The following is a 22,767-nucleotide window of genomic DNA, read 5'->3' as shown; positions in this document are numbered from 1 at the left end:
CTGCTTTTTTTCTCTTGTTCATCACTCTTCTGTTAGTCTAATTTTACCAAGTTCCAGCTGGAGAACTTAGGAGGGTAGAAGGAAAACCCATTTTTTTCTTGTCTTAAATCTCAGTGAAGCTGTTTTAAAAAAGGAACTGGGAAGTAATAAGTATAAAAGCAAAAATTAAGGGAAAGGAAGGTAAACACAATAAAGAGGACTGACAAAGACAAAATTTGGCTCTTTAAAAAATGGGGGAAAAATAGACAAACCTCTGGCAAGATAAATCACAAAAATATGAGAGAAGACAAAAATTAATGAAGTTAGGAATGAAACACAGTGTGTAACTGTAGATATAGCAAAGACTCAAAGGATAACATGAAAACATAATAACGTTTTATGAATAACTTTGAAAATTTGGTAAAATGGATAATCTCCTAAAAAATAGAATTCATCAAAAAGAACTCAAATTGGCTATTCATTTTAAAGAAGTTGAATCAGTAGGGAAAAAAATGAATGTATGTGGGCAGACCTAGAATGCTATAATAAATATATATATATATTTGGTCTTTGTCTTTTATTTCAGGTACAGAGCTCCTAAAACTTGGAGTTTCTTGAATGACAGGAGTCTTCTATTATTCATGATGAACTCCTTTGGAATACACCTGAGTCTAGTAAGGTGACTCAGGGTTTGGCTGTTAGAGAGCCTCAGGACAGAGGCTGGTCACCAGAAAAATCAAACACATGATGAGTAAGTGGAATTTTCAGTCTCAACCCCCAGTCTCTGAAGAGAGTAACTGCAGACTCGGTTTTTTACAAAACCTATTAACAATGGAGTTCAGAGGGCCTCGAGGTTGGTGAATATATCCACGTGCTGGGAGAGTGACACATCACAACTCTGTAGAGACAGAAGCTCCTGTGCTCAGGACCCTTCCAGACATCATCTTATGAACTCCTTCATCTGGCTGATCGTTTGCATCCATTCCGTCCCATCGCTCAGTCGTGTCCGACTCTTTGCGACCCCGTGGACTGTAGCCTACCAGGCTTCTCCGTCCATGGGATTCTCCAGGCAAGAATACTGGAGTGACCCACTCCAGAGAATCCCATGGACGGAGAAGCCTGGTAGGCTACAGTCCACGGGGTCGCAAAGAGTAGTAAACATAAGTAAAATATTTTCCTAAATTCTGTGAGCCATTCTAGCAAATTACTGACCTGAAGGAGGGGAAAATTATATGACCTGAATATGGGAACCCCCTAGTTGGAATAGACTTAGAAATGTGTGTAGCCTGGCCATCCTATTTGTGGCTGGTACCACAAGTGGGGCAGGGTCCTTTAACTTGTGGGGCTAAGGCTGTCTCCAGGTAGATAGAACTGAGTTGAATTTTTATGCTATAGTTCTACAAGGTGTTACTGCTAGGAGAAAACTAGGTGAAGGGTGTATGGGGGTCTCTCAATTCTCTCAGTTGGAGTCAAAGAATTGGTTGGTTTTGTATCTTTAGATATAGGATATCTTTTGGGGGCAATTTCCAGTTTTCTTTATTGATGGTTGTTCTGCAGTTGTGATTTTGGTATACTCGAGGGAGGAGGTGAGCCCAAGGTCCTTCTACTCCACTCTCTTGTCCCAACTCCCTGAGAAGTGGTTGGTTTTGAAAGACACCCCATTGGAGTCAAAAGTATGAACAAAGACACTGCACACAGTTTAACATTTACATATTAATGTAATTTGACTGCACAGATTAAAAGAGAAAAAAATCTCAGTGGGGAAATATTCAGCAAAACTGAACACAATTCAGAAGAAAATTTTTAGAAAACTAGAAATCAAAGACAATTTCCTAAATTTGATACATATGACAACTTGCTAAATGACAAAAATGAAAGAATAGACTACTCAATAAGAAGAGTTATTCAATTGGGTATAATGAAACAAAAAAAGGAGGAGAGAGAGACTCTTCCTCTCACCATTCACAAAAATTGATTCAAGTTGGATGAAATTCCCAATTGTAAAATCAAATATTTACATTGAAAAGAAAATACTTTACTCAGAAAAAATTTCAAAAATAATAAAAGGAAATGCTGATACCTTTGATCCCATTAATAATTATAACTTTTAATTTAAAAAAGACCTTTAAAATGCAAATGGATGAATGACATCTGGGAAAAGTATTAGTATCCAAACCTCTAAAAATAAATGAGAAAATAAAAGTTGTAAATGAGCAAAGGATCTAAACAAGCAGTCTTGAGAATAGAAAAACCCTAGGGTTTAAACAAATATGAAAAGCTGCCTAAACTCATTCATAATCAAAGAAATAAAAATTCACAGCTCATAGGTCCACAAAAATTTGAAAATCTGATACTTATAGTAAGTATCAGGGAAGATGCTGAAAAATGGAAAACTGACACACCACTGATGAAAATTTTAAAGCAATTTAGCAATATCTAGAAATGTTAAAATGTTCATATCCTGGAAACTACACTTCTGTGTATTTACCCCAGAAACTCTCAAATGTGCATGCAGAGACGTATATAAGAATGTCCTTTGTAGCACTGCTTACATAATGGAAATGTGGACTGGACTTATGTATAATCAACATGAAAAAAATCTCACAAACATAATATTTGGAATTGAGGAATAAGAGCATATTGGCAAAACAAATTGTAAAAAATAACACCACATGTTCTTTAGGGGCATACACATATATACATAACTGAAGTATAAAGCCACTCATAAGCATGATAAATGCCAGGTTTTGGATAATATTACTACTGGGATAGAGGGGGAACAGAAATGCATTCCAAATGTTTTATATGGCACATTGCATATTGAGTACATGTTCATTTTTTATATTATTTTCTATACTCACCTAAATTATACCATAATTTAAATAAAGAAAATGAAGGAATAATCAAACAGATTGTGAGGCAAATGCAAACAAAAAGAAAATGAGAGTGGTTTCATTAATATTTATATGCTGAACATTATGATCAAAATCACTAAGCAGGTACAGGAAGACATTACATAATGAAAGTAAATGATACAAAGAATAAAAAATGTGTACTCATAATGATAAAAGCTAAACATATTACAGTAAGTATTATGAAAGTGAAAGTCACTCAGTCGTGTCCCACTCTGCAACCCCATGGCATGGAATTCTCCAGGCCAGAATACTGGAGTGGGTAGCCTTTCCCTTCTCCAAAAGATCTTCCCAACCCAGGGATCGAACCCAGGTCTCCCGCATTGCAGGTAGATTCTTTACCAGCTGAGCCACAAGGGAAGCCCAATAAGTATTATAATTTCAGTTTTATAAACAAGAACACCATCTGCCAATAGTTAGAAGTCATTTACCAGTTTGACATCCTGGCCACTCTTAATCTAAATTACTGAGGCCACCAGCTCTACCCCAGGCCAGTTACTCCCTAGTATATCATCCTGCTCATTTATTCTATAAAATTTATCAAAATTTTAAATTTTCTTGCTTATTTGTATGTTTGTTTATTTTGTGTTCCTTTTATTAGTATGTAAGCTCACTGATGGCAGTGATCCTATCTGCTGTGTCTACCAGTGTATCCCTGGTGCCTAAAATAATGTGCAACACATATAACCCTCAAGTGAACATTTAATTAATTAATCAATACCTTTCATGGTCCGGCATTTCAGAAATAAAAGGATTTTTATTCAAAAATTCTCTTAGAGCTTCCTTTCTTTTAGCTTTTCTTTTTGGCTTCATTTCCGTAGTCTTAACACAGGAGATAACAAAAATGTTACAAATTAAAATCTGAACACAAATCTTACTACAACATAATTTACTTGTATTCTAATGCTTATCTCTTGACATTAAAACAGTGATTTCTTTATGCCCTTCAATTAAAATTCTTAAAAGTAATAGAAGTACCATCGTAGATAAAAGAAGATTACAAAAATATCCATATAACTTAAGAATTAAAATATATTGTATAATTATAAGATTATGCTTGTTGGTATTATCTTTTAATAATAAATTATAGTGTAGCCAACCATCTCTAAAAACATGAATCTCTTAAGTTCACTAATTGAACATTCAAAATTTATATGAAACTTACTTTTCCAATCTCCACTACTGCAGCTCTGTACTTCTTCACAGGTTTGATGACCTTTTTAGACAAAGAAGTATCCTTGTATTTCAGTTTTTTTATTCCAAGAAGGGACTCATTCCTCCTATTATAAAAAGATAAAGTCAGTTAAAAGGATATACAAGAATTTGCAAAACTACTCCAAAGTATTGTCACTGAAATTATTCTGGAAGCATTTCCAAAATTGGTTGCATTCCATGCACACATGAGACTGTGATACTCCCAGTCCCATCAAGGAATAGCTGGCCTCTCAAAAGAGCAAAATGTAAATCATAGCATCAAATGTGATGAGAACTGAAGTATCGATATGATGTAGAAGGAATAGAATCGAACTGAAAAAAAAAAGTAAACACTTTCCTTTAAAATCTAGTGACCCTAAACAAGATATCTTGCTTCCAACAGACTTCAGTCCCTTTAGTTCCATCATGTGCAAGCTCCCAGACAGTATCACTTTCAGACATCAACAGGAGTTAAGCATTTTAGATTACTACACTCATCCATGGGTATCTGCCGGGGCTCGGTTGCAGGACCCTCTCAGATACCAAAAGTCAAGAAGGCTCGAGTCTTTATATAAAATGGCATACTATTTACATATAATCTACACACATCCTCCTATACAGTTTAAATCATCTCTTTAAATCATTTAAAATGCAATGCAAATTCTGTATCAGTTCAGTTCAGTTCATTCACTCAGTTATGTCCGACTCTTTGCGACCCCAGAATCACAGCACGCCAGGCCTCCCTGTGCATCACCAACTCCCGGAGTAAACTCAAACTCATGTCCATTGAGTCGGTGAGGCCATCCAGCCATCTCATTCTCTGTCGTCCCCTTCTCCTCCTGCACCCAATCCCTCCCAGCATCAGGGTCTTTTCTAATGAGTCAGCTCTTCGCATGAGGTGGCCAAAGTATTGCAGTTTCAGCTTTAGCATCAGTCCTTCCAATGAACACCCAGGATTGATCTCCTTTAGAATGGACTGGTTGGATCTCCTTGCAGTCCAAGGGACTCTCAAGAGTCTTCTCCAGCACCACAGTTCAAAAGCATCAATTTTTTGGCGATCAGCTTTCTTCACAGTGCAACTCAATCCATACATGACCACTGGAAAAACCATAGCCTTGACTAGATGGACCTTTGTTGGCAAAGTCATGTCTCTGCTTTTTAATATGCTATCTAGGTTGGTCATAACTTTCCTTCCAAGGAGTAAGCTTCTTTTAATTTCATGGCTGCAATCAGCATCTGTGGTGATTTTGGAGCCCCCAAAAATAAAGTCTGACACTGTTTCTACTGTTTCCCCATCTATTCCCCATGAAGTGATGGGACCAGATGCCATGATCTTAGTTTTCTGAACGTTGAGCTTCAAGCCAACTTTTTCACTCTCCTCTTTCACTTTCATCAAGAGGCTTTGAGTTCCTCTTCACTTTCTGCCATAAGGGTGGTGTTATCTGCATATCTGAGGTTATGGCTATTTCTCCCAGCAATCTTGATTCCAGCTTGTGCTTCTTCCAGCCCAGCATTCCTTATGATGTACTCTGCATATAAGTTAAATAAGGAGGGTGACAATATACAACCTTGATGTACTCCTTTTCCTATCTGGAACCAGTCTGTAGTTCCATGTCCAGTTCTAACTGTTGCTTCCTGACCTGCATACAGGTTTCTCAAGAGGCAGTTCAGTGGTCTGGTATTCCCATCTCTTTCAGATAAATAACTGTAAATACAACATAAATATTATGTACATAGTTGACAGAAGTGTGGCAAATTCAAGTTTTACTTTTTTGGAACTTTCAGGAAATTTTTTTTGAATATTTCTGATCCATGGTTGGCTGAATGCCTAGATGCAGAATGTATGCCAACATCCAACAATATTAAATGTTCTCCCTTTCCCCTAGCTGGCATTCATTTTGGCAAATGTTTTGTCTGCCTGAACTATAACACAAAGCTTGGACCATTGATCAGTGGGAGACTTGGGAATCCCTTCTGTGCTCTGCTACTTACATTCTGAGCCTAGTGTCCTGCTGTTTTCCAACCAGCCTGGTCTCTCCTCTACCTTCTATTTCTCCCACCCCACCAGAATGCTTTTGTTGCTGTTTTTCCAGAAAGAGCTGAGAAGAGGAGGAGGTTATGGAGCCCCATCTTCCCAATCCTCTCAGCAATCTCCTCCATGCTCTGCAGAATGCACTTCCACTGAGTAAACTCCTCCACTCCTCCACCTCTTCATAGAGTGCTTCCTCCTAGCTCTGATTGCTTTCTATTTTGTTGATGGTGTGTTATGAAAAATAATATTTCTAAACTTTTATATGATCAATGTTACTGATCTTTGATTTCATGGCTTATTCATTGCTTTGGTTACATACGTCATGCCTGCTTCTGACCCAAAACATTGCTTTCCAGTGACTGGCTGCCTATTAATTCATAAACACAACTCTGTTATACTTTATCTGACAGAAAAGCCTCTCTTTTCACCCTTTTTTATTCTTTAAATATATTTCATTATTCTAGCCCGTTCCATACAAACTAATCTGATTGGAACTGCATTAAACCAATAAATTAATTTGAGAATAATAGAAATCTTTACAATATTCCATCTGCTCATCAAGTAATGTACTATGTCTCTCCATTTATTCCAGTCATTTTTTTATACCTCTTAGAAAAGATGTTGGTCTTCTTTATATTAGCCTAAATCCCCTCACAATTTCTGATAAACTTAATCCTGTTCCTCACAACAACAGAATCATTTTTCCATTATACTTTCTAGTTGACATAGCAAAGCACTGATTTTGCATCTACCCATCCTATGGAATTCTATTGTTAGTTCTGATAGTTTTCAGTTAACTTGTTAAGTTAAAAATAATAATAATTTACAGATATCAATCCTTTTATTTTCTGAGTAATTCACCTTGGAATTCATTTGGCAAACATTTTGGGGATCCTATCATGTGATAATCACATGAATTATAATCCTAATTTCTATTTCCTACTTTAAGGCACTGCCAATAATGTTCAGAATGATATTAAAAGATAGGAGGAATAATAGATTTCTGTGTGGTACTGCATATTTTAACAGAAAAGCTTCTTCTAATCCTAATTCGCTAGGAATTGCTGCTGGTGAACACATGACTTTTCAGCACAAAAGACTCCTTTGACCACTAGTGATAATTATATTTAGACTTCTTATGATATATTGAGAACAAAATCTACATTCACAGCTAAATTTATAAACTAGTGTTTTATTTTGATTCTGTATATTTCTAAACAAAGTCAACCTCTAATTTTCTACTTTTTTCTTCTCTTTTTACACATGTGTTATCAGAGCCTGCTGTAAAAATTTACAAGAAAACTACAACTACACTCTGAAGTGCGTGTGTACTCAGTCAGATCCTACTCTTTGTGACCCCATGGACTGTAGCCCGCCAAGCTCCTCTGTTCATGGAACTCTTCAGGCAAGAATACTAGAGTGGGTCGCCATTTCCTACTCCAGGGGATCTTTCCCACCCAGGGATCAAATCTGCATCTCCTATGTCTCCTGCATTGGCAGGTAGATTCTTTGCCACTGGGCCACCTGGGAAGCCCTGAAGTAGCTTTATGTAAAACAAAATTATTTGTTCCTATGAAAGAACTTGACTTAAAAAGTTTTTGATCTCTCCAAATTTTTTACTGCTTCAATAAATTCATATAATTAAAAATTTTCCAGATAATTGTCACTTTAAGCTAGATTTTCAAATTGATTCATGTTAAATTACTACATTGTTTTCTAAAATTTAACAACTTCCAAATGTATGACTATTTTCTCTTTGGATTACTTATATTTCACTTTTTCTTATTTTGTTGGCCAGAAAATTACCTAATTTATTCATATCTTCAAAGACTAAACCTAGCAGTTACCATTGGACTATTTTAAAACCAATTTATAATTGATTAATTTCAACTTATTCTATTTCTTCTTTCTGCTGTCTTAGATTTACTTTGTTATTTTTCCAATTTCTCAAGTTCAATAAAAGCTAATTTAATTTTATTTTTCTCTTTTAGTAAGTAACAGAAGCTTCTAAAGCTAAAAATTTGTTTTTACTGCTTTGAATATGTTTGATATTGGGCTTCTCACTAGCATGATTTTCATGCTCTATACTTTTAGATTTCTTTTTATATAATTATATACAATTTGCGTATACCAGTAATTTATTTTGTTATAATATTTCAGTTTTATTGTATGAATTGCATTGTATGAATGTGATCTTTACAAATTTTAGACTAGGTGATCTATTGAGATTTATTTTGCGGTGTAAAAATTACTTTTCTAAAATTTAATAAGTGCTATAATATAAAGGGTGTTTAGTCTCTGTTGGCTATATGTATTAAATTAATCTTATTAGTTATATACATTTTCTATGTCCTTATCTCTTTTTAAGTATTATGTTAAACTCTCAATATCATTATTTTCTATCAAATTAGCCTTGTCTTTTCCTCAGTTATTTCCATATACTTTGATTTTTTGTTATGTAGAACATAAAAATTCATGAAATATCTTCATTGTGATTTATAAGCATTATTAATAGAATCACCAATGTGAAAAGGTAGCATTAAAAATAAGTAACAATGAGATTACCTTCTAATGTTCCCAAGACAAATGATTAAGATTTTACAGAGAAAAAGCCCTAAAGTTTAATCTAAATCTCTACACCAAAATAAATTCCATATGGATTAAAACACTAAATCTAACCTGTGAAACTAAAAAATCAGAAGAAAATATTGCTGCATATTTGTCTGTTGAAGTAGAAAAAAATTTCTTTATGCAAAAATATGGCAAGCATACAAATACAAAAAGAAAATAGATATTACCAGCAAAGTAGAAATCAAGGAGTTCCTTCTGCCCCCCTCTGTATTTCTTGACTTGAAGAACATCCTAGAACACCTGCCCAGCCTAGAACATTGACATCATCACCTTGGACTTGAACTCCCTTACACTGTTCAGTCTCCAAACTCACATCTTCTGTTGTTCCACTAGTCTCAAACACTTACTCTCGTTTCCTATTTCAGATTATCTAATCTCCAGTTGGACCTCCACAGTCAGCCCTCCAAATTTTACTACACACCAAAAGTGCCTTCTGATTTTCTTTGGTATCAAGAATATTATTTACAGCTTCCAAGGTTCTCATTTTGGCTATCGTTTATTTAATTTGGTGGGACTTTCTAACTCTGTCCAGCTCTCTCATTACAATGGCCTGCTTTCATGTAACAAAAGCAATTTTCCTCTTTCATCTTTTGAAAATATGAAGCACGTATATTTCAAGCTCTTGTTCTAGTAAATGAAGTGCCTGTTTTAGGAAGAATATTTTCCTTAGGTTTTTATGAGAATATTCCTCTTTGACATTTTTAAAGTAGATCTTGTGTTACTTATGTTTTTCCTACAATGAGATAGATTAGACCTATCCCAGTTTTAAAATCAAAACCCAACTATTGGAAGAAAAGCTGGATTCATTTGGATTCATTCATCTCCCATAACTAGTTGGCACAAAACACAATTTTCCTTGGAGGCAGAGAGAGCCATTTGGGCTTAGTGAATAAAAGGGTTAACTTAAAAGTTTTACTACTTCTATTTGAGGAACTCCATTCACATATACATATGGGAGCCCCAAGGAATGACTGCTTGCTACTGTAGAGAATTAGAAAAGCACAGTACATGGCCAAACCCAGACTTCAAAACCACACCATACACAAAAATAAACTCAAAATGGATTAAAGACTTAAAGGGAAGAACCTGAAACCATAAAACTCCTAAATGAAAACATAGGCAGTATGCTCTTTGACATGAATTTTAGCAATATATTTTTGGGATATGTATCCTCAGGCAAGGGAAACAAAAGCAAAAGTAGGCAATCATTTTAACCTGTTAAAATAAATTGTAGACTTTTGGATAGCAGCCATTCTGACTGGCGTGAAATGGTACCTCATTGTGATTTTGATTTGCATTTCTCTGATAATGAGTGATGTTGAGCATCTTTTCATGTGTTTGTTAGCCATCTGGATGTCTTCTTTGGAGAAATGTCTGTTTAGTTTTTGACCCACTTTTTGATTGCATCTTTTATTTTTCTGGAATTGAGCTGCAGGAGTTGCTTGTATATTTTTGAGATTAATTCTTTGTCCGCTGCTTCGTTTGCTATTATTTTCTCCCGTTCTGAAGGCTGTCTTCTCACCTTGCTTATAGTTTCCTTTGTTGTGCAGAAGCATTTAATTTTAATTAGGTGCCATTTGTTTATTTTTGCTTTTATTTCCAATATTCTGGGAGGTGGGTAATAGAGGATCCTGCTGTGGTTTATGTCAGAGAGTGTTTTGCCTATGCTTTCCTCTACAAGTTTTATAATTTGTGGTCTTACATTTAGATCTTTAATCCATTTTGAGTTTATTTTTGTGTATGGTGTTAGAAAGTGTTCTAGTTTCATTCTTTTACAAGTGGTTGACCAGTTTTCCCAGCACAAGTCAAAATGACTGCTATCCAAAAGTCTACAAGCAATAAATGCTGGAGAGGGTGTGGAGAAAAGGGAACCCTCTTACACTGTTGGTGGGAATGCAAACTAGTACAATCACTATGGAGAACAGTGTGAAGATTCCTTAAGAAACTGGAAATCGAACTGCCATCTATTTCCCACTACTGGGCATACACACCAAGGAAACCAGAATTGAAAGAGACACGTGTACCCCAGTGTTCACTGCAGCACTGTTTATAATAGTCAGGACATGGAAGCAATCTAGATGTCCATCAGAAGACTAATAGATAAGAAAGCTGTGGTACATATACACAATGGAATATTCAGTTCAGTTCAGTTCAGTCGCTCAGTCGTGTCCGACTCTCCGCGACCCCATGAATCACAGCACGCCAGGCCTCCCTGGCCATCACCAACTCCCGGAGTTCACTCAAACTCATGTCCATAGACTCGGTGATGCCATCCAGCCATCTCATTCTCTGTCGTCCCCTTCTCCTCCCGCCCCCAATCCTTCCCAGCATCAGAGTCTTTTCCAGTGAGTCAATTCGTCGCATGAGGTGGCCAAAGTATTGGAGTTTCAGCTTTAGCATCAGTCCTTCCAATGAACACCCAGGATTGATCTCCATTAGGATGGACTGGTTGGATCTCCTTGCAGTACAAGGGACTCTCAAGAGTCTTTTCCAACATCACAGTTCAAAAGCATCAATTCTTCGGCTATCAGCTTTCTTCACAGTTCAACTTTCACATCCATACATGACCACGGGAAAAACCATAGCCTTGACTAGACGGACCTTGGTTGGCAAAGTAATGTCTCTGCTTTTTAATATGCTATCTAGGTTGGTCATAACCTTCCTTCCAAGGAGTAAGCGTCTTTTAATTTCATGGCTGCAATCAGCATCCGCAGTGATTTTGGAGCCCAAAAAAATAAAGTCTGACATTGTTTCCACTGTTTTGCCATCTATTTCCCATGAAGTGATAGGACTAGATGCCATGATCTTTGTTTTCTGAATGTTGAGCTTCAAGCCAAACTTTTCTCAGCCATTATAAAGAATACATTTGAATCAGTTCTAATGAGGTGGATGAAACTGGAGCCTATTATACAGAGTGAAGTAAGCCAGAAAGAAAAACACCAATTCAGTATACTAACGCATAAATATGGAATTTAGAAAGATGGTAACAATAACCCTGTATGAGAGACAGCAAAAGAGACACAGATGTATAGAACAGTCTTTTGGACTCTGTGGGAGAGGGTGAGGGCGGGATGATATGGGAGAATGGCACTGAAACATATAAATTATCACATGTGAAATGAATCACCGGTCCAGGTTCAATGCATGATGCAGGGTGCTCGGGGCTGGTGCACTGAGAGGACCCAGAGGGATGGGATGGGGAGGGAGGTGGAAGGGGGGTTCAGGATGAGGAACACATGTACACCCATGGCAGATTCATGTCAATGTATGGCAAAACCAAAAAAAAATAAATAAATAAAGTACAATATATTACGATCAAAATAAATAAAATAAGCTGTAGACACCTTAAAGAAAAAAAAAAGCATAAGTAAACAAATGGGACTACATCAAAGAGAGGGGGAAGGGGAATTACTGAAGATAGCCCAAAGGCACAAACCTCCAGTTATAAGGTAAAGAACAACTAGGGATGTAATGTACAACATGATAAAGATAACTAACATGCATGCTACATATTATAAATAAAAGTTTTTAAGAGGTTAAATCTTAGAATTCTCACCACCACAAGGAAGGAAAAAATCTTTTCTGCTTTTCTAATGTCGCATTTATATGAGATGATGGATGTTCACCAAACCCACTGTGGTAATCATTTCATGATGTATATAAGCCAAATTATTATGTCGTCCACCTTAAAATTTATACAGTGCTATATGTCGATCATATCTCAATAAAACTGGATGAAAAAATTAAGTAAATAACTGGACACCAAAGTTTGTGTGAGAGATGCTGATGGCCTAGAAATTCAATCATCCAACATGTCTCAGTAGCAAAAGGGATAATTTATTTCCTACTAGAAATATGAACATGCTCTATTATTCTTTAGTTCAGGTGTACAAACATTTTTATGTGTATTTATTTATTTACCCAGACACAGATACTCACTACCTTTTAGATGCGTGTTTTAACTGCATAGACTCCACTCTCTTTTTCATCCACCTTATATATCTTTAGAGCTTCCCTGGTGGCTCAGATAGTAAAGAATCTACCTTGACCCAGGATGGACCCGGGTTCCATCCCTGGGTCAGGAAGATCCCTGGGAGAAGGAAATGGCAACCTACTCCAGTATTCTTGCCTGGAGAATTCTATAAATGGAGGAGCTTGGTAGGCTACAGTCCAGGGGGTTGCAAACAGTCAGACACAACTGAGTGACTAACTCACAATCACACCATATATCTTTAAGGAACAATAACTTATGTAAACCTGGGGCGAATTCATGTCAATGTATGGCAAAACCAACCAATATAATATTGTAAAATAATTTGCCTCCAATAAAAAAATAAATTAATTACCAAAAAAAGTAAATAAATAAAAAATAAAGTTGTTAATGCTAATAAAACAAATATTACAGTACCTTTTCAAGAAGTCATAGACTGGATTTGTTATCTCCACCATAACTTGAAATTTTTCATCATGCATACATTTTTGCATAACTTGTGTAAAGAATTCCAGGAATCTAGGTCTCTGCTTAAATTTCATAACTGTGAAAACAAGAAAATTCATGTATAATCACCAATATACTTGGTTAATGGCATTGAAAGGATACTATTGCTATTAGTCATTTTGTTCTAACAGGCAAGTTTATTAACCTGCTTTTTATTTTTTTTTGGCCCGTGCCAGCAGCATATGGAATCTGAGTTCCTCAACAAACAATCAAATCCATGGTCCCTGCATTGGAAGCATGGAGTCTTAACCACTGCACTGCCAGGGAAGTCCCTTAACTTCTTTCTAGATTTCTTACTTTTCAAAAATTTATAGGAATAAATGTGGTGAGACTATTGTTTTCCTATGATCAAACATTCCTTTATAGTCTAAATTTCATTTATTTTCCAAATATCTCGGTGTTTGAAAGATTTCCTAAAAGTTCCCTAACATACGACTAGGTGGGGGGGAAATAGACTGCTGCTAACTGCCAGAATAACTATCATCCTAATTTTTATTATATTTCACTCTGACATAAACAATAATGCTGCTATTTCTTCACAGTTGAGCTTAAAAATCACTAACACATGTTTCAGTTCCTAGTTTTTGTAAGCTTTATAACAACACAACACCAATTACTGCCAAAATAAGTCAACATCAAGGTTCCGCATTTTCAGATTTTAAATCAGGTACCTATTTTGGTCTCTTTCGTTACTTGACAATCAAGAGTCTGCTTTATTCTGAATGGGTAAGAACCTGAAATCTTCTGCCAACAACAGAATTCACAGAATAAAAGATCTTCAGCAGTAAGGTGAGCAAGCAACATATATATGACAAGGTAACCTACCTTCTTTCACAGCACCTTTGACCGACCAGTTTAAAACTATAGGGTAAAGAAATATGGGATCTTCTGCTCCTGAGAGTTCAGTTGTAATATCTAAGGTTAAAAAGAATTAGTAAGTTGTTGGTTCTGTTTAGTATCAATAACCAAAAATGAAAATCCTTTGGTGGAGGGTAAAAAATAGGAAAATACCCAAGTAAACATTTTATACATCCTAAATTCTTGTCTTAAAATATAAATTACATATTTTTGAGATTTAAGAGATTCGATAATTCTATTTTCCTTTCATTTTTTTCCCCTAAAGACCAAGAAGTCCATTACCAAATAGTGGAAGAATTTCCAAAGCATGAGTCTTTATTACTCAACAACTATTGTCTATCAACAAATATCAGACACAGAAACCTGCCAACTATATGAACTGCATGTTAATAAAATTATCTTTAAAAGACAGTCAAGTGTAAAGTAATGAACAGCACAGCCCCTACAGCCAGGATGCCTGGATTAAGATTCTCAGTTTGACACTTTTTTTTCTGGCTGCACAGCATGTGGGATGCAGGATCTTAGTTCTCTGACCAGGCACTGAACCCATCCCCCTGCACTGCAAGCATGGAGTCTTAACCACTGGACCACCAGAGAAGTCCCTAAGTCTGACACACTTTAGTTATGAGACCTTGGGAAGTTACTCACCTTCTCTGTGCCTCACTTTCCTTATCTTTAAAATGGAATAATAACAGTACCTTTTTCATATGGCTGTTATAGAAGGACTATGTAAGTTTTAATATGAATAAAACACTTAAAATAGTTCTTGGCACGCAGAGAGCACTGTATAAAACTGTTATTTTTATTACTGTTTTGTTACTGAATCTATTGTCTACCTAGTAACTTTACATTGTGCTCCTTAGTGAAATGTGGAGGGGGTGATAATATGAAAATAAGTAATTCACATTTCCAGAACCCTTTACATTTCCAGAACCCTTCACATTTCCAGAACCCTTTCTATAATTTAAGAAATTATAATTTTTATATGTAACCAGACAATTACAGCTTTCCCAAAACTAGATTTATAGGTTATGTGAATAATAGAGCATTGGATTCAATTCATAATTTCAGTTGGAAACAGAGACATGGAGTATGTTTAAATAAAGTGAGAGATTCAAGTCAGGGAATTCTGAAACAGTACAACCACCTATATATAACTGAGGCCCAGAGTAAGAGAGGTGAGATGGGGACACAGAATTCTACAAGGGTAGTTACTTCCCCAAAACCAAGGGGCCAAAAGTGGAACCTCCTAATGACAGAAACTTAGGTACTCTTTTGTTCTTCTAGAAGGTCTGAAGTCCTGCTTCTTAAAAATGTGAGAACAGTTGTCATCACCAGAAATTAAATCAATTTCTTAATCAGATTTCCAAGATGCAAACTCCAAAACTCCAATCATCGTGTCAGCATTTTGGTCTACGACTAAATTACGATACAGCATAACAACCTAAAATCAGTGTTTCACTTGAGTGTTTCACATGGTTCAAATCACTTGTATATACTAACACCTCTCATACTATCCCTTTATTTCTCAGTTACATTTCCGCCTTTAGAACAGTGATTCTCAATGGTGTGCTCCCCTTCTGCAATACCTTTGCCAACACTTGCCTCACAGCTGGGGTTGATGGGGGGCGGGGGTAGGGGAGACAGTCCTGAGGGGATGATGTGCTATGCATATCTGGACAAAGGCCAGAGATGCGGCTTTACATCCGCAATGCCTAAGACAGTCCCCCACAGCAAAGAAATATCTGGCCCAAATTGGCAATACTGTTGAGGCTGAGAAACTCTGCTTTAGAATGAGAAGCTTTAAGCTCAAATCCAAGCCAACTATGTAATCCTAAATAAACTGCTTAATCTTTATGAGCTACATCTGTAAAAAACTGGTTAGCAATCCCTTATTAACAGAGTATTGTTAGGATTAAGGACATAATGTAAAAGTACTGCATAAACCTTAAAGGGCTTACCAAATGCTAATCTCATTCTAATCCTTTTAACAAAATATTTTCTTATTAAAAAAAACAAAATGCTAAACAGAAGTATACAGAAAGAAAAATAATAGATTACATTGCTTTGTCAATTTGAGTAGATGTGTCTCCAATAAAACCAGCTGTTCATTTATTTTTTCAGGTACTAGTACCTGAGGTGGCTTCTTACTCCTGCAAGACTCCTTGAAAGAACCCTAGAAACATTGGTTAAATGTCAGAACATACTTCAACATGTTTCAAGAATTGTCATTTTCAAATAACATTCTTTAAATTATGTCCATACTTTCATACTTGGTAGACCAAGTTATGAATCTACATGGCTAAACGTACTAATAATTAATTAATAACAACCCATTGTAGTCTAACTAAATGCCAGACACAATACAAAGTGTTTTATGGAGTTTGACCAAAATAGTTCTTTTCTTCCCTTTCCCTTCCCCCCAGTAACTTCTACTCCCCAACCAGCCCCTTCCCTTCTACACACACCCTTCTGAGAGCAGCTGAAGATACAGCTCTCAAAATCCTCAAAAGAAAATGCTTTCAGAAATGTATCCTTTTCTTTCCTTTACTTTTATTCCTTTTTTTTCCCTTGCCCCAGAGGGAGCTTCCTTACAACTAAGCTAATTGCGTTTGCTACTTTGCCTTTCATTGAACGTAACATGATAAGTAATTAGTGGATTAAGAATTTGCGGGTCTGCACTCAGGCTCCCCACCATGTTTTCATCTGTCTGAGCCTAAGAACTGACTGGTTCATGTCTCCCACTCTCTGAAAAAACAGACCTCCCAAGGTCTTTTAGGCTTTGAGGGACCCCGGATACTTATACTGATTCCTCACTTCTGTAAACTAGATACTAGATTCTCAATCCCCACAATCTTACTCTGAAAGAGGTATCACAACTGGCTGCTGAACTAAAGGCTCCAAGGAAAGAGGGATGGGGTCCTGTCCTACCACGATGTGAAGGGGCAGGGCCCTGAGTCAAGGCCTCAGTGACATGAGGGGCTGGCTGATGGACCCTGCGAGTGGACAACACTTGGTGTAGAAAAAATCTTCAAGTCACTTTCAGCTTAATCAAAACTTTCTCTAGAATCCACATACACACCCAAAAAAAGTATTATGGCTAAAAATATTCATCCAGGGAAACCATGGGATTTTTCTTAAGCTTTTTCCACATATAATAGAGATAGAGCTACTCCAATTGAAACAGTCTTAGGGGTCATAGTCTCAACCCCAATCCTGATCACAAAAGAGGCTGCAAGCAGTTCCCAGTACACCTCAGAAACTGGATAAACTAAGCAATGTTTCAAAATTTGATCTATCTGCAAAATCATTTGACCACATAGTTTCAAAAAAAGACAATAAAGATCTAGTAAGACACATGCTTGAAGGCAGCATGGGTATTACTTAAAAGTTATCTCAAACATTAGAAGCCTCATAAAGAAGACAATGTAGGTGTCACAAGAATTTCAGGAAATCTACTTGGAGCAGAGCGAAAAGCTCTGACTTATTTACTGCATTCAGTGACCCACCCACAGTGATAAAAATCTTCAGTCTGGGAGAGACCTTTGAGGACTTTCAGTCCAATGTCCAACTGGGTATAGGAAGCTCTCAATCAACACCTAACTGATCATCAGTACTAGAAACAGGGGGTTATTCAATATTCTAGCATGGAGACCTTTTCATTTTCTGGATAGTAATTAAAAGAAAAGGAAGAAAACAGAAGCTCTTCACTATATGTTCATCTTCTTTTATGTAAATATGACAAACTAAAAGCTGATCAATTATCTAACATACTTACTAACACTACATGACCTCTCATAAAATTCAAATAATGTATATTTAAAGATAAGACACAAAGAACAATTACCTCTTCTTGCATTTCCTCTTGGTCTGTAGTACCAAATAGAGATTTGCAACGTGATGAAATGTCCAACATCTTTTTCCCATAATTTATAATCATTACTGCCAGGTCATATTCCTTCCATGAACGCAGGATCTAATTAAAAATATTAATTATCTCTGTTGGAAATTCACATCTATTTTCAAGTGCCATGTATCATCTTCCAGAAATTCACAAGTTTCATGTTTTGGATGTAAAACCCCTATTTTTTGCTATGTAAGCATACTTCCAGATCATATTTCTCTAGAATTCAAACTATATGTTTTCAGTATTTTAAATAAAGGTTCAAAAACAAACAAACAAATGAAAAACCAGCAATCTCATCAGTAATGAATTCTTAGTATCTCTGGGGCTTCCCTGGTGGCTCAGATGGAAAAGAATTCACCTGCAATGTGGGAGACCTGGATTCGATCCCTGGGTTAGGAAGATCCCCTGGAGGAGGGCATGGCAACCCACTCCAGTATTCTTGCCTGGAGAATCCACATGGACAGAGGAGCCTGGTGGGCTACAGTCCATGTGGTCAAAGAGCCAGACACGACTGAGCGACTAGGAACAGCACAGCACAGCTGGGACATACAGCTTTTGGTGTAGCATACATCTTTTGGTGTAGTTAGATAACTATTAAAAAACATTTCCACTTAAAAGAGCCACGCTAAAACAAAAGCATTCTTAAAGGCCACGTAACCACCACTTCTTGTCTTGGGTTGCCTTCTTTGTGAAATGGCACAATTACTGACCTCATGACATCTTGGGGAACATTTTTAGCTGCGAATGATATACATGACATTCATGTTGAACTAGGTTGGAGATCAACTGGTTTGGGCAGATTCCCCATGAGTCCTGGGAAGCATACACTATACTCAGAAGAGCAGCAGCCACCCTGCCACCCAGTCTCATCCACGTTGCTGGTTTCAAACTGTTATCTGGTCTCCTCTAGCCTGGTCCTTACCTCCCTCTCCAGTGTCATCTTTCAGTATTCATCTCCGTGTGTTGTACTTGCAGCTTCAGTTCAGTTCAGTCGCTCAGTCGTGTCCGACTCTCCGCGACCCCATGAATCACAGCACGCCAGGCCTCTCTGTCCATCACCAACACCTGGAGTTCACTCAAACTCATGTCCACAGAGTCGGTGATGCCATCCAGCCATCTCATTCTCTGTCGTCCCCTTCTCCTCCTGCCCCCAATCCCTCCCAGCATCAGAGTCTTTTCCAGTGAGTCAATTCGTCGCATGAGGTGGCCAAAGTATTGGAGTTTCAGCTTTAGCATAAGTCCTTCCAATGAACACCCAGGATTGATCTCCTTTAGAATGGACTGGTTGGATCTCCTTGCAGTACAAGGGACTCTCAAGAGTCTTCTCCAGCACCACAGTTCAAAAGCATCAATTCTTCAGCAATCAGCCTTCTTCACAGTCCAACTCTCACATCCATACATGACCACGGGAAAAACCATAGCCTTGACTAGACGGACCTTGGTTGGCAAAGTAATGTCTCTGCTTTTTAATATACTATCTAGGTTGGTCATAACTTTCCTCCCAAGGAGAAAGCGACTTTTAATTTCATGGCTCACAAAATATCAAATCAAGTATCAATCCTGATACTCACCATGGTGTCAGGACTTCATGCCTTCCTACAGTGGAGGTTTTTCCCAGAACAGTTTTTCTCATTATTTATACAACTTTACCTGGTTATTAAAACCTGGGCTCTAACATTAACCCAGGAAAGCTTCCCTGGCCTACAATCTGATTTGCATAGACCCTGCTCTACAAGAGATCACATGAGGGGACTCATTCACCATGAACCCCCAGGGAAACTCTCTTAGGGTATAAATAAGTCTTTAAGAACTTATCTGTAGATGTATTCTGTTAGGTTGAATAGATTAGTATTTAAGATAACTGGATTCTTTACCACTGGTGGTCAGTCTCCTGACAAGCAGGAGACATGGATTCAGTCCCTGGGTCAGGAAGATCCCCTAGAGAAGGAAATGGCAACCCACTCCAGTATTCTTGCCTGGGAAATCCCATGGACAGAGGAGCCTAGTGGGTTGCAGTCCATGGGGTCACAAAAGAGTCAGACACAACTTAGCGACTAAATAATAACAATTTAAGATAGGTAACAACTGTGACTTCCCAGGAAGTGAAGGATATATAACTGGCTGAAAAGCAGTGAGTGGCTGCTTGTATCTGATAAGACCTACCTAATGCAAGTGCTAAGAACTGGAACTATTTCTGTAAGACCAGGGCAGTGGTGTTCAACTAATGCTGACTATGGGACAGATATGGGAAGGAAAAAGGTTAAACAAACTTTGCAAAGGCAAGCAGGGGTTTAGGCCAAGCAGTGCCTTGAATACCAAGTAAAACAGTCCAACTCATCGTAAAATTGATATGAGAAGGAATGAGTTTTGTTATTAGAAAACAGAAATGAGCTAACATTTGCACCTCATTCACCTTTGCTTTCCAACCTATTTGGTTTATAGACAACTGTGCGATCTTTTCCTCTTGTTTTAATATGCCAGTGGAAAATACTAAATGAGAATGAATTTTTTCCAATCAAAAGAAAAACAAAACCAATGCTATTTAACATACCAAATGACAAACAGAAATTTTTAAAATGTGCCAGATGTTTGGCATAATAAATTTTTTTAACAACTCAAAACTAATGAAACACAAGATGACATATCTCAGAAGTGGCACTTTATTTAGAATTCTGATAACTTTTAGGAAAAAAAATACTGCTAATTAAAGAAGAAAGACTAAACCATCTGGAAAGATTACCAATCTTCAAAACATAACAGAGAAAAAAACAGGGTCATTTGACTAATTGGGCTTTACATGTCCTAAGAGAAAATCTATAGAAAATATATATTTATATCAAATTAATACCTCATATCTGGGATTGAGTAGTCAGATTTCTTGGTCTATTTGTCAGGTTGGAAGAAACTTATGAAATGATGATTTTCCCAGCTTATCAGTTTGTGAAAAAAATCAGCTCTAGTATCAAAATTCTGACATTAATATTGGGTTGGCCAAAAAGTTCATTTGGGCTTCAAATGCTCTTCCAGGAAACTCACACTTTTGGCCAAGCCAATATATCAGTCAATTCAGTCACTCAGTCATATCTCTTTGTGACCCCATGTACTGCAGCATGCCAGGCCTGTAGTACCAACTCCGGGATCTTGCTCAAACTCATGTCCATAGAGTGAGTGATACCATCCAACAATTTCATCCTCTGTCATCCCCTTCTCCTCCTGCCTTCAATCTTACCCAGTATCAGGGTCTTTTCCAATAAGTCAGCTCTTCACATCAGGTGCCCAAAGTATTGGAGTTTCAGCTTCAGCATCAGTCCTTCCAATGAATATTCAGGACTGATTTCTTTTAGGATGGACTAGCTGGATCTCCTTGCAGTCCAAGGGACTCTCAAGAGTCTTCTCCAACACCACAGTTCAAAAGCATCAATTCTTTGGCCCTCAGCTTTCTTTACAGTTCAACTCCCACATCCATATATGACTCCTGGAAAAACCATAGCTTTGACTAGACGAACCTTTGTCGGCAAAGTCATGTCTCTGCTTTTTAATATGCTGTCTAGGTTTGTCAGAGCTTTTCTTCCAAGGATCAAGTGTCTTCTAATTTCATGGCAGCAGTCACCATCTGGAGTGATTTTGGAGCCCCCCAAAATAAAGTCTGTCACTGTTTTCATTGTTTCCCCATCTATTTGCCATGAAGTGATGGAACCAGATGCCATGATCTTAGTTTTTTGAATGTTGAGTTTTAAGTCAGCTTTTTCACTCTCCTCTCTCACTTGCTTTTTTTTTTATTGGAGGCTAATTATTTTACAATATTATATTGGTTGGTTTTGCCATACATTGACATGAATCCGCCCTGGATGTACATGAGTTCCCCTTCCTGAACCCCCCTCCCACTTCCCTCCTCCCTTTATCCTCCCTCTGAGTCATCCCCATGCACCAGCCCCGAGCATCCTGTATCATGCATCAAACCTGGACTGGTGATTTGTTTCACATATGATAATATACATGTTTCAATGCCATTCTCCCAAATCATGCCACCCTCGCCCTCTCCCACAGAGTCCAAAAGACTGTTCTATACACCTGTGTCTCTTTTGCTGTCTTGTATACAGGGTTATCATTACCATCTTTCTAAATTCCATATATATGAGTTAGTATACTGTATTGGTGTTTTTCTTTCTGGCTTACTTCACTCTGTATAATAGGCTCCAGTTTCATCCACCTCATTAGAACTGATTCAAATGCATTCTTTTTAATGGCTGAGTAATACTCCATTGTGTATATGTACCAAAGATCAAGAGGCTCTTTAGTTCCTCTTCACTGTCTGCCATAAGAGTGGTGTCATTTGCATATCTGAGGTTATTGTTATTTCTCCTGGCAATCTTGATTTCAGCTTGTGCTTCATCCAGTCCAACATTTCCCATGATGTACTCTGCATATAAGTTAAATAAGCAGGGTGACAATATACAGCCTTGATATACTCCTTTCCTGATTTGGAACCAGTCGGTTGTTCTGTGTCCAGTCCTATATGTAGGTCCTTCTTGACCTATATATAGATTTTTCAGGAGACAGGTAAGGTGGTCTGGTTTCACCATCTCTTTAAGAATTTCCCACAGTTTGTTGTGATCCACACAGTCAAAGGCTTTGGTGTAGTCAATAAAGCAGAAGTAGATGTTTTTCTGGAACTCTCTTGCTTTTATGATCCAATGGATGTTGGCAATTTGTTCTCTGGTTCCTCTGCCTTTTCTAAATCCAGCTTGAATATCTC

The 22,767-nt window shown here is 37.3% G+C and overlaps 1 protein-coding gene across 2 annotated transcripts in view; it reads right to left on the bottom strand.

Moving 5' to 3' along the window:
- Positions 1-22,767, bottom strand: part of CFAP54 (cilia and flagella associated protein 54) — a 321,117-nt gene that overhangs the window by 184,309 nt on the left and 114,041 nt on the right. For both annotated transcript variants that reach the window (XM_088837126.1, XM_055395985.2), the window contains 6 exons: positions 17,952-18,080; positions 16,166-16,280; positions 14,072-14,161; positions 13,157-13,283; positions 4,057-4,171; positions 3,613-3,713 (listed from right to left, as the gene is read on the bottom strand). In XM_088837126.1, coding sequence (XP_088693252.1) covers positions 3,613-3,713; positions 4,057-4,171; positions 13,157-13,283; positions 14,072-14,161; positions 16,166-16,280; positions 17,952-18,080 — 677 coding nt within the window. The remainder of the gene's footprint in view (positions 1-3,612; positions 3,714-4,056; positions 4,172-13,156; positions 13,284-14,071; positions 14,162-16,165; positions 16,281-17,951; positions 18,081-22,767) is intronic.

The sequence above is a fragment of the Moschus berezovskii genome, chromosome 6 (assembly GCF_049115385.1).
Source record: "Moschus berezovskii isolate FMDL1 chromosome 6, NW_MosBer_1.0, whole genome shotgun sequence".
In the NCBI taxonomy this organism is placed as follows: Eukaryota; Metazoa; Chordata; class Mammalia; order Artiodactyla; family Moschidae; genus Moschus; species Moschus berezovskii.
The sequence above is the reverse complement of the archived record's forward strand: the minus strand, read 5'-3'. Positions and strand labels throughout refer to the sequence as shown.